At 31.1% G+C, this 12,301-nt stretch overlaps 2 protein-coding genes across 3 annotated transcripts; one reads left to right on the top strand and one right to left on the bottom strand.

The window, feature by feature from the left end:
- Positions 1–3,057: 3,057 nt before the first annotated feature.
- On the bottom strand, positions 3,058–3,918 carry LOC111413271 (mediator complex subunit 7). The gene is made up of 2 exons (XM_023044178.2): positions 3,642–3,918; positions 3,058–3,592 (listed from the first exon to the last, which is right to left on the bottom strand). Exons 1-2 carry the CDS (start codon positions 3,831–3,833, stop codon positions 3,122–3,124), a joined length of 663 nt encoding a protein of 220 aa, XP_022899946.1. The 5' UTR covers positions 3,834–3,918; the 3' UTR covers positions 3,058–3,121.
- Positions 3,919–4,099: 181 nt separating this feature from the next.
- Positions 4,100–11,889, top strand: LOC111413275 (protein angel). 2 transcript variants are annotated; one of them, XM_023044184.2, is made up of 6 exons: positions 4,100–4,183; positions 4,268–4,881; positions 4,939–5,156; positions 10,620–11,163; positions 11,221–11,491; positions 11,541–11,889. In XM_023044184.2, the coding sequence occupies exons 2-6, from the start codon at positions 4,392–4,394 to the stop codon at positions 11,701–11,703; spliced, it is 1,686 nt and encodes a 561-aa protein (XP_022899952.1). In that variant the 5' UTR covers positions 4,100–4,183; positions 4,268–4,391; the 3' UTR covers positions 11,704–11,889. The 2 variants fall into 2 exon arrangements, with proteins under 2 accessions (XP_022899952.1, XP_022899951.2); XM_023044183.2 differs by having other exon boundaries at positions 4,104–4,881.
- The last annotated feature ends 412 nt before the right edge of the window (positions 11,890–12,301 follow it).

Genomic DNA, 12,301 nt, shown 5'->3' with positions numbered 1-12,301 from the left:
AGATCCGAATTGGCGTCATCTTTAATATTATTATCACTATAACAAGTCTGTACCTGAGAGGTGAAAATGTCCAAAATGTCTAATTTAACTTCAAATAATAATAAATTAAAATAATTCTCATGTTTTTACCTCACAAATAAAGCTCGAAAATATCGGTATTTTTTAATATTAATAGTCCAAATATTCATTAATAGCATATTTTTATCAAAAATCTTTATTTTTACAAAATTATTGGACTTACATCTTGGCTGTAAAAAATGAAATGATTATTTAGACTTAAAACATAAAAATATGTAACAATATGAACTACAAAAAATAAGCAAACTTATTATATTTTTTTTAGAACAAATTTGAAACTTTAAAACCTATTAATTTATTATTATTAATCATCATTAGGAAATTCTGGGGCCTCTTTAGCATAAGTTAAAAGATTTTCATATCTGGCTTTACTATTGGGGCAAATTTTTCGGTATGTTTAAAGGTTTTCAGTAATACCCAATATTGATGTGTAGATTAATTTTGGACTTACGACTATTTTGCACTGAAAACGAAAGGACCTATTTCTTTATAATCGAAACATTTTTCCTCGTAATAAAGTTTTTTTAAATAATGTTACTATAAATGAATAACTGGGTTTTAGAGCATTCTTATTTGAGCATTAGTACATATTTGTTAAAAGTGTTTTAAAAAAATTTTAGAGTTTTTTTATTGTCTGGAGTATGGCCAATTTAATTCTCGAAAATCTCATCGCCTTCTAGGCAGAGTTTAGAACACTGCCCAGTATAATTCCAGACTTCTTTATGATGTCTAAAGTCTGACTAGTACAATATTCGAGTTTTCTCGTTGTCTGGAGACCAGCCAATTTAATTCCAGAAAACCTCTTGGTATTCTAAACTGTGACCAGTACAATTAACGATTTCTCTATGATGTCTGATGTCTCACCTATACAATTTTAGAACTTTTCGCGGTGTCTGATGTCTGCCCAATATAATTTCAGACTTCTTTATGATCTCTAAAGCCTGACCAGTACAATTTTAGCGTTTTCTTGTTGTCTTTTTTTTTTAATTTATTCCATACCAGACCAACTACAAACAGTTATACATGGCATTTTTCAAATAAATTTACACTATTTACAATATATGGCAAGAGAAGTCAACATTCACTCTTCTGGGAATATACAATTATAATTATGCTTTTTTAATTTATGAATAGGTCTTGGGGAAGTCTACGTTGTAATCGTTGATGGGTATTTCTTCTGCCCAAATTGTAGATATTTGTTGATTCGCACATACGTAGGTTTTCGTGAAATTTCTTTGTTTTACATGCAATGAATTCCTCTATTGTTTTGACGCCTAGTTCTTTATGGAGCTGTTTGTTTGTTATGAACCATTCGGCGTCCACTGCTGTTCTTAAAATCTTATTTTGAAAAGCGCATAATTTTTTAAGATTTGATTTAGCCGTATTACCCCAGATTTCACATGCGTACGTTATTGATGGACGAATGAATGAGGTGTAGATTAGAATGGTACTTTCGGGTTTAAGCGCGGATTTCCTGTTTATGAGGCTATATAATTGTAGTTGTTGAGGGTTTCTTATTTGTCTTAGGGTAAAGATTTTTGCAGCACATTTTTTTGCGTTTACTTCCAGATTCCATAGATTTAGCCACTTGTTTATCTTTTGGGCATTTCTTTGTAATTTATTAATGGCTACCGACAGATCGTAGTCTTTTGCATATAATACCGTGTCATCAGCAAACATAGCTATGTCATCTTTTATAGCTTGGGTGATATCATGCTCTTGTTGTCTGGAGTATGGCAAATTTAATGATGGTCTAGACTCTGTCCAGTATAATTCCAGACTTCTTTATGATGTTTAAAATCTGACTAGGAGTTAACTACAAAAGTAGTTAACTACTTTTTGCGTAAAAGTTGTTGTATTCTAAGTAGTCTCGTTCTATTAGTAGTTATACTCGATTATTTTATGCTGGTATAAAATATTCCCCTAAAGTAGTAGGTATTCTAACTATTTTTGTGAATGATGATTGAATTTATTTTCAATAAATGATGATTCTCTTAAGGCTATAATTGCGTCAGTAATGATACCGTCCATTAAACTGAGGAGGCTGAATGTTTACCAGGAAATTGATCATAGAGTAAACAAAGATTTATTCTTAAAACTTATTATAAACAAATGTTGTGGTTTGTTTGATGATGATGTTCTGGAAGGAAGTGATGATAACCTAATTTTAACTGATGTACAACCTGGAAATAATTTTTTTGTTTTCAAAAGAGATGAAAATTCAAAAAATTATGATAAATACAAAAAACATCCAATCAGAAAAAGATTTTGTAAGAAATAAATTGGAGTTAGAATTATTACAGTACTTGGAAGATAGAAGAACTAATAAAGAAATGCTCTATGATTATAAGTTAATTAAACAAGTCATGCTGACAATCTTTTTGAGCAGTTTTTTTAAAGCAAACTTAACTTACATTAAAAGGCGCTTTCAAAGTTACAAGATTCTACGTTTATTTGTTTATTATATTTTTTAAATAACTTGAAAATTTTAAATAATTTTAATACCTACCTCATAAGATTCAGTTTTGTGTATCTGACCTTTAAGCATAATTTATGTATAACAGTTCAAACAGTTGATAACTGCTAACTAGAAACTAGTTACCTTTAAAATAAACTTTATATAATGAAAAGTTGTTTATTTTATTTTACATTTATTTATTTATTATTGCAGACCTTTTTATGCATTTTTGCAGTTATAGTTAAAAAAGTAGTTAGATATTTAACTACTAACTACTTGGTAGTTAGTAATCTAAGTACCATATTTTAAAAGTAGTTATATACTCCACTACTTTTTTCAATTTTAGAGTTTTTCCTGATGTCTGCCCAATATAATTCCAAACTTCTTTATGATCTCTAAAGCCTGACCAGTACAATTTTAGCGTTTTCTTATTGCCAAATTTTAAATGAATAAAATTTTTTACTTCAAAACAATGAGTTTTAATTTAACCTGTCATAACCCAAAAAAAACCAAAAATGACATAACCTCAACTCCCATTTTATTAATTTTTTGATAATCTTATCACAAATAAAAAAAACTTTTTTATTACATTTCATCAACAACTTTACACATAATCCTATCAAAAATACTACAAGGATCCGAATTGATATCATCTTTAATATTATTATCACTATTAACAAGTAAATCTGTCTCAATCATCAGTTGAGAATCAATTTCCATAGGTTCGGGTAAGTTTTGTAAAGCTTGCTCTAAAATTTCTTTAACTTTATCCAAATGCTTTTGAAATCTATTTGCAGTTTCCAAACGTTCCCTTCGTTGCAATTCCATCATAACCCTTAAAGTTTCGCGTGCTTGATGTGGTCTAAATTCATTTAGTAAATGATGAATGTGGATAAATAATAAGCTTAAATCTTCTACTTTTTCCGCTCTACGCGGAGAATCCGGGCAGTGTACTAATAAATCAAGTAAGTCTAAGAAATTCACTAAAAGAGATTGATTAAGTTTCTTTAATTCTCTCCTACGATCAAAATGTAAAGGATATAAACGTTTTATACCCTAAAAGAAATGATTTTAATCATAATTAATTAAATTATTTTTTATTTACCTGGCTTTCTAACGGCCGAATGATACTTTCTTCAGTATTAAAAGTATTTCCAAACATATGATAAGTATCATGTATCGGCGGTGGAGGCCGAGGGGCTCTGCCCCTTCGAATCATCTCATCAGAGTATTGGTTAATGTATTGCATCGGCGGTAGTGGTAACGAACTCACTTGAATCGGTTCTGATGAAGCCATCGTTTATTTTTAGTTGGAAAAGAGCTTTAAAATTGACAAAATCAAGAATAACAAACGACTTTGACGTTTATTATTATAGAGGGCGCTTATTTGATTATTTTTTAATCCTACAATGTGAAGTTGGTTATTTATTGAATATATAAAAAATAATAATTTATTTAAGATAATATTTGTTATATAATTAATTTTAAAACATTTTTTTTAATATTTCAATTTTTATTAAATTTTTTTTGTTATAGGTTATATCAACGTGAAGTTAGTTACATATTTAAAGATGGTGTAACAAAATTTTGACAGTACATGTTTAAAATTTCTGAAATTAACCAAAAATCTTCACAATAATGCTAAACGTAAGTTTGCAAAGTTGATAATATATATGGAATGCTGATATGTAGGAGCAGATCTATTCGTTTTTTATCATCGTTTAATAATAGTAATGGCATTAATTTCGTATCCAATTGCGATGACTCGGTTAACCTTGTAAAGTTGGATAATAGTAAAAGATCATTATCAGCATGCGTTGTCCTTGTTAAAGAAGATCGGCCTTTAGTTTACGAAATGGATTCAAAAAAAGTTTTTTCAAAAGCAGGCTCAAATTGCGCTTGCCACGATGATGGGATTTCTAGCACTCCTTGCCCTATTCACAATAATAAACAACGATCCAACAGCATCAATCGGCAACGTGGAAACAACGACAATAAGGAAAGTATTAATAAAAACATTCCTGTCTATGCAACAGGTTCAAATCACTCTAACATCGTTGCAAGTACCAGTTATGGTACGGCATTTTTAGAAAGTGTTGCCACCAACTTCCATTGCCCCAGTGTACACCAACAATTACTTTTTGGTGGATATTTACATCAAAACGTATTGTTTCCTTATAATAATTATCCAGCTGCGATCGCCTTCCAAAGATCCTTCTCTACCTCTTCCGTTTTGGATCATCAAAATAGTAATGTTCATTATCGTAATAGTGTGGAATCAAGAGGGAGTAGCTCTGCAAAAGGAAGTGGATCTAGATCTTCTGCTAGATCTAATTCAATTTTAGGTAAAACTTTTAAGGTTTTGTAATCGATAAATTTATTTATTATTTTTTTATAAACAGGAATGCGTCGTTGGGATTTAACCAATTTTGGAAAATTGTATTATCGCCAAAATAAAACTGAATCTGGTGTTGTTTTTACCATAATATCATATAATGTTCTTGCTCAAGATTTACTCATGGAACATCCAGAGTTGTATAATGGAAATGATCAAAATGCATTGCAATGGGATTTTCGTTATAAAAATTTATATCAAGAAATTAAAGAGAAAAATGGAGATGTAATAATCAATTTTTTTTAATTAAAACTTGAATTTAGCTAAACTAAAATTAACACGTAGGTCTAATAAGATGGGTTTTATTGATGTCTACTGTCTGACCAGTACAATTCCAGTCTTTTTTATTATGTCTAATGTCTCATCAGTATAATTCCAGACGTCTTTATGATGTCTAAAGTCTGACCAGTACAATATTAGAGTTTTTTTTTGTTGTCTGGAGTCCAGCCAATTTCATTCCAGAATATCTCTTGGTATTGTAGACTGTGACCAATACAATTCCACACTTTTTTATGATGTCTGACGTCTCACCTGTACAATTTTAGAGTTTTTCGTGGTGTCTGATGTCTGCCCAGTATAATTCCAGACTTCTTTATGATCTCTAAAGTCTGACTAGTACAATATTAGAGTTTTCTCATTGTCTGGAGTGCAGCCAATTTAATTCCAAAAAATCTCTTGGTATTCTAGATTCTGACCAATACAATTAAAGACTGTTCTAAGATGTCTGTCGTCTCATCTGCACAATTTTACAGTTTTTCTCGATGTCTGATATCTACCTTATATAATTCCAGACTTCTTTTTGATCTCTAAAACCTGACCAGTACAATTTTAGCGTTTTCTTGTTATCAGGAGTATGGCCAATTTAATTCTATAAAATCTCATGATGTTCTAGACTGCCCAGTATAATTCCAGACTTCTTTATGATGTCTAAAGTCTGACTAGTACAATATTAGAGTTTTCTCCTTATATGCAGTCCAGCCAATTTAATTGGAGAAAATCTCGTGATATTCTAGACTCTGACCAGTACAATTCCAAACTTCTCTATGATGTCTGACGTCTCCCCTGTACAATTTTAGAGTTTTTCCCGATGTCTGTTGGCTGCCCAATATAATTCCAGATTTCTTTATGATCTCTAAAGCTTTACCAGTACAATTTTAGCGTTTTCTTGTTGTCTGGAGTATGGCCAATTTAATTCTATAAAATCTCATGATGTTCTAAACTCTGCCCAGTATAATTCCAGACTTCTTTATGATGTCTAAAGTCTGACTAGTACAATATTAGAGTTTTCTTATTGTCTGGAGCCAAGCTAATTTAATTCCAGACAACCTCTTAGTATCCTAGACTGTGATCAGTATAATTAAAGACTTCTCTATGATGTCTGACATCTCACCTATACAATTTTAGAGTTTTTCGTGATGTCTGATGTATGCCCAATATAATTCCAGACGTCTTTATGATCTGTAAAGCTTCACCAGTACAAGTTTAGCGGTTTCTTGTTGTTTGGGGTATGGCTAATTTAATTCTAGAACATTTCATGATGTTCTAGACTCTGCCCAGTATACTTTCAGACTTCTTTATGATTTCTAAAGTCTGACTTAATAATAATAATAATCTTTTATTAATTCACATAATACCAAAAGGTGTCGAACAAGTTAAATACAATAATTCAGTCAAAATCACAATACTACTTTCTCTTTAAAAAAATCATCTAAGTTATACAATGTTTTCTCAAGCAAGTACCCCTTGAGTTTCCTTTTCAATTGGTATAATGGTAGTTTCTTAACACTAATATCCAAGTTGTTATAAATTCGGATGCAAGAAAAAAGAACACTATTCTGCAACCTTGCGCTGTTAGTGTATGGCGGCACAAAAGGTACTTTCTTTATTCCTCTCGTTTGGTGTGAATGAATCATTTCGTATCTTAAAAAGAAATCACTATAATAAGTTTTTACAAAAATTACACATTCTAGCACATATAACGCCCACAAAGTTAAAATTATTAGAGTTTTCTCGTTGTCTGGAGTCCAGCCAATTTAATTCCAGACAAGCTCTTGGTATTCTAGACTCTGACCAGTACAATTAAAGACTTCTTTATGATGTCTGGCGTCTCCCCAGTACAATTTTAGAGTTTTTTGCAATGTCTGATGTTCTGCCCAATATAATTCCAGACTTCTTTATGACCTCTAAAGCTTTACCAATACAATTTTAACGTTTTCTTGTTATCTGGAGTATGGCCAATTTAATTCTATAAAATCTCATGATGTTCTAAACTCTGCCCAGTATATTTCCAGACTTCTTTATGATGTCTAAAGTCTGACTAGTACAATATTAGAGTTTTCTTATTGTCTGGAGTCTAGCCAATTTAATTCCAGACAATCTCTTGGTATTCTGGACTGTTACCAGTACAATTAAAAACTTCTTTATGATGTCTGACGTCTCACCTGTACAATTTTTGAGTTTTTCGCTATGTCTGATGTCTGCCCAATATAATTCCAGACTTCTTTATGACTTCTAAAGCTTTACCAATACAATTTTAACGTTTTCTTGTTGTCTGGAGTATGGCCAATTTAATTCTAGAAAATCTCATGATATTCTAAACTCTGCCTAGTATAATTCCAGACTTCTTTATGATGTCTAAAGTCTGACTAGTGCAATATTAGAGTTTTCTTATTGTTTGGAGCCTAGCCAATTTAATTCCAGACAATCTCTTGGTATTCTAGACTGTTACCAGTACAATTAAAAACTTGTTTATGATGTCTGACGTCTCACCTGTACAATTTTTGAGTTTTTCGCTATGTCTGATGTCTGCCCAATATAATTCCAGACTTCTTTATGACTTCTAAAGCTTTACCAATACAATTTTAACGTTTTCTTGTTGTCTGGAGTATGGCCAATTTAATTCTATAAAATCTCATGATGTTCTAAACTCTGCCCAGTATAATTCCAGGCTTCTTTATGATGTCTAAAGTCTGACTAGTGCAATATTAGAGTTTTCTTATTGTTTGGAGTCTAGCCAATTTAATTCCAGACAATCTCTTGGTATTCTAGACTGTTACCAGTACAATTAAAAACTTGTTTATGATGTCTGACGTCTCACCTGTACAATTTTTGAGTTTTTCGCTATGTCTGATGTCTGCCCAATATAATTCCAGACTTCTTTATGACCTCTAAAGCTTTACCAATACAATTTTAACGTTTTCTTGTTGTCTGGAGTATGGCCAATTTAGTTCTAGAAAATCTCATGATATTCTAAACTCTGCCTAGTATAATTCCAGACTTCTTTATGATGTCTAAAGTCTAAATAGTACAATATTAGAGTTTCCTCGTTGTTTGAGGACTGCCATAACAATCTTTGTGAGGCAGCTCTAGCAATGAGATTACGATCTACTGGACAAAGGGTCATTCGAGAAATAAGCTTCATGCGCAGGCGTACCTCCGGGATCGCCAGAACCATTCATTGCCCCAACAATAAGGTCTTTAATAGAGCTTCAAAAAGAGGAAACACGTAAGAAGTTTCTAACCTACTGGCACAGGACACCAGGATGTCGCCAAGCCAAGGAGGCTCTGATGTACCCTGACCCTAAACGAACAGATTTATTTATGAGGCTGTTCAGGAAGAACCTACGTTTGGTCATAGGTCTAATCACTGGACACTAGGATCTACAGTAGCACTTACTGAACATGAGAATAAGTGACACCGACATCTGCAGAGGATGCGACATTCTAATGGAATAACATTAAGGTTATTCCATTTTTAGAGATATCCAGATTCGCATGAGTGGAATCAGGGCAGCAAAACCAGGACAAATTCTAGCCTTTGTCTCCAAAGTAATATGGCTGCAAGGACCCTAATGCTGACCAAAAGAGGGAAATAAGAACAAGGGATCTGCTGAGGTCAAAGTGCTGCGGGCGGTTCAGTCTGCCTTCGCGCGAATTCAGAATCCAATCTCTAAAGCCTGACTAGTACAATTTTAGCGTTTTCTTGTTATCTGGAGTATTGCCAATTTAATTCTATAAAATCTCATGATGTTCTAAACTCTGCCCAGTATAATTTTAGACTTCTTTATGATGTCTAAAGTCTGACTAGTACAATATTAATGTTTTCTCATTGTTTGGAGTACAGCCAATTTAATTTCAGACAATTTCTTGGTATTCTAAACTGACCAGTACAATTATTTTATTTAAGATTTACACTATTTATATTTTTAAATAAACAATATTTACGTAAAATAATATAACTTTAACATAAAATAGTTCAATCACGAATTGGTCCACGTGTTAACAAAAAATTAATAAGAAAATGCGTATATTGAAATTCATCTTACAAAAACTGAGCTTTTCTGGCTTTGTTTTTAGCAAATTGTCCTATTATTAAATCTATATCTAATTTTTGTAAAATGTCACTCTCAATAGATATGATTGCAAGATTTGCCAATCTATCTTGTCCCATAGTAGACCGCAGATAATTTTTAATTTTGAAAATGATCTCTCTGCTGGAGCAACTGAGACTAGAATTGTTAACAAAATCCATAGAGAAATACATATAGATGTTAGGAAATGAATGGGTTAGATTGTTATCAACTATATAATTTGAAGCTTTAACGGGCGATGTAACAGCTTTGGGGAGTCAAAGCTCTGCAAAATCTGTAGTTCATGCATAAGATAATTTTGTCACTTACTGCTGTTTCAAGTTTTTGACAAAGATTAAGCTGGTCTTCTTGAAGATATTTATTGAATTTGGAGAGATTCCATAAAAAATTAAATATTTCTGAATGTTCAGTCAAGAAGAGTTCACTTTAAAACTTACTTCTTCATTCTTATGGGTTGATCTTCGCATTCATAAGAGAATTGCTTTTTAATTTGTCGTGGCCTTAATGTTTCTTGACATTTAAAGCTAAAGTAGATGCCAGTTTTTTTACTGTCCTTGAGCATATCATTGAAACCCGAAATAATGGACAAAAAAATTGACAAAAAATATTATTATTATTATACGGAGGGCAGACGCGTTATTTAAAAATCGTTGTGTTTTGATTACGATTATTCATTCAAATTCACCACTTAATGAGCAATGTATCAATATAACATGTTCAGAATGCTTTTTATACGTGGATGCTTGGAATTTCGAATTATGGAGCAATGACCAATTACTTTTAAATAATATAATCCATTCGGAGCCACTTTTAAAAATCACGACATGGCAAATTAGTGGCTTCCCAAAATCCCTTGTACATTGCGTGTTCTTGTCATTATATGAAATATCCATCGGTTTTATTTTCTCCCATGATGCATAATCCATTTTTATAACACATGAAATAGTTCTGTATGAAATTTCTGATGAATCCGCAGACGAAGAACTGGAACTGACTCTTCCAAGCAAATAGATGATGGAAATAGTTTATCATAAATGTTGTGTCTATTTTGAGACACAATTAGATAGACATTTCTTATTATCTGGAGTATGGAAAATTTAATTCTATAAAATCTCATGATGTTCTAAACTCTGCCCAGTATAATTTCAGACTTCTTTATGATATTTAAAGTCTGCCCAATTCGTTTCTTAAGACGGCTAAACCTGAATATTTTTAGTTCTAAGTCTAGTATTAATTCTAGTTATAGTGCTAATTTTAGTTTAATTCACACCAGCCGTGAAAGCCTTTATACTTATAGTACAATTTAATTTGTTTTTAGATTTTGTGTCTCCAAGAAGTACAACAATCTCACATAGATAAATATTTTAAAAAATTAGAAACGTTAGGTTACAACATGATTTATAAACAAAGAACGGGAATTCGTACCGACGGCTGTGCTATTTATTATAAAACCGATAAATTTAATTTAGTTGAATACACAACAGTTGAATTCCGACAACCAAACACCTCTATTCTTGATAGAGATAACGTTGCGATTGTAGCAACTTTTTCCCCAAAACGAAACCCATCGACTCAATTCGTCGTTGCCACGACACATTTATTATACAATCCGAGAAGACAAGATGTTCGATTAGCGCAAACGCAAGTTTTGTTAACTGAAATTGAAAGGTTTGCGTATCGAAAAAATAAAAATGGTGATGAGTATTATATTCCAATTTTAATAACGGGCGATTTTAATTCACTTCCTTCATCGGCTATTTATCAATTTATTGTTAATGGGAAATACAAGTATGAGAATGTTATGTTGAGGACAAGGTATAATTCTGGAAAAGTTTTAATACCGCAATTTTTATACATTACAGGTTAATTAATTAATTACATTAAACAAATTAATTTAATTTATTACAATTTCTAATTAGATAATTGCCAACATGGTGAATTAGTTGAAAAACGGATGATGAATATGAAACCTTCGAGAGATGTTGAAGAATCAATGATACGACTATTAAATTCAGATCAAAAAGTTAATAAAGAAAAACGTCATAATGATTATAAAAAGCATACGTTTTCTTCTGGGATGTTGACGCACAATTTTAATTTGGGTTCTGTGTATAAACATGTTATTAATAATGATGTTGAAGGAACAACATATCAAGATGAATGGGTTACTGTAGATTATATTTTTTATAGGTAAATCGAAATTAATTGATCATAAAAAATTTTGAATTAATTCTTTTAGCGGGAAACGTGATAACACGAAATTTAAAGAATCACATTTAAAATTGATATCAACGTATACTCTACCAACTGCAAGTCAACTGGACAATGTACGAATTCCTAATTTTGAGGTCGGCTCAGATCACCTGTCTTTGATTGCAAAGTTCAAATTAGAGTACAACTAAATTAAGAGATATTTTTGTTAGATTGTATGTAATAACTGTAAAATAGTTAATTTAACAAAAAAAATGGAAAAAATAAACGTTTTTATTTAATTATTGGCATTGTTTATCAATATTTTATAAATTTTGTAATTTTATTTTTGTTCCTTTTTGTTTGTGTTACTATTAAATAAATGCATTTTTTTGTTATCTTTATTTTTTCATATATATATATATAAATCTCATCCACCCTCTCTTCAAAACGCACCACTCCCTTATATATTTATTTATACTGTATTTATTTTATTATTTCTTTTTACATTTGTTATCAATTTTTATATCTCTAGTCCTTTCAATCCAAAAAATCCCGTGTAAATCGAAATAGCATAAATTGAAGCATTGAATTATATGGAATTTGGTTCCAAGAATTAAGATATTCTAAATAGAGGTGGTCCATTTAACGTGAGACAAGCGTTTTCAAGGTCATATGAAGGTTACAACCAATTTTTTAAATGCCAGTACGACGACGAAACATCTTTTGTAGACAAAATCTAAATAATTTTTTTATTCAAATAGTTTTAAATATTGTTTATTTATAAAATAAAATTATTAAACTATACTA

Source organism: Onthophagus taurus, chromosome 11 (assembly GCF_036711975.1).
Source record: "Onthophagus taurus isolate NC chromosome 11, IU_Otau_3.0, whole genome shotgun sequence".
In the NCBI taxonomy this organism is placed as follows: Eukaryota; Metazoa; Arthropoda; class Insecta; order Coleoptera; family Scarabaeidae; genus Onthophagus; species Onthophagus taurus.
Note: the sequence above shows the minus strand (reverse complement) of the source record. Positions and strands in the feature narration are given on the sequence as shown.

What these genes read in the sequence shown, in the direction of transcription:
- LOC111413271 (XM_023044178.2), bottom strand. Translation starts at nt 3,833, where the DNA reads ATGGCTTCATCAGAACCGATTCAAGTGAGTTCGTTACCACTACCGCCG. An exon ending in TTCGGCCGTTAGAAAGCCAG is followed by an intron (nt 3,593 to 3,641) that starts GTAAATAAAAAA and finishes CATTTCTTTTAG; the next exon opens with GGTATAAAACGTTTATATCC.
- LOC111413275 (XM_023044183.2), top strand. Translation starts at nt 4,215, where the DNA reads ATGCTGATATGTAGGAGCAGATCTATTCGTTTTTTATCATCGTTTAAT. An exon ending in TTAAAGAGAAAAATGGAGAT is followed by an intron (nt 5,157 to 10,619) that starts GTAATAATCAAT and finishes ATTTGTTTTTAG; the next exon opens with ATTTTGTGTCTCCAAGAAGT. An exon ending in GTAGATTATATTTTTTATAG is followed by an intron (nt 11,492 to 11,540) that starts GTAAATCGAAAT and finishes TAATTCTTTTAG; the next exon opens with CGGGAAACGTGATAACACGA.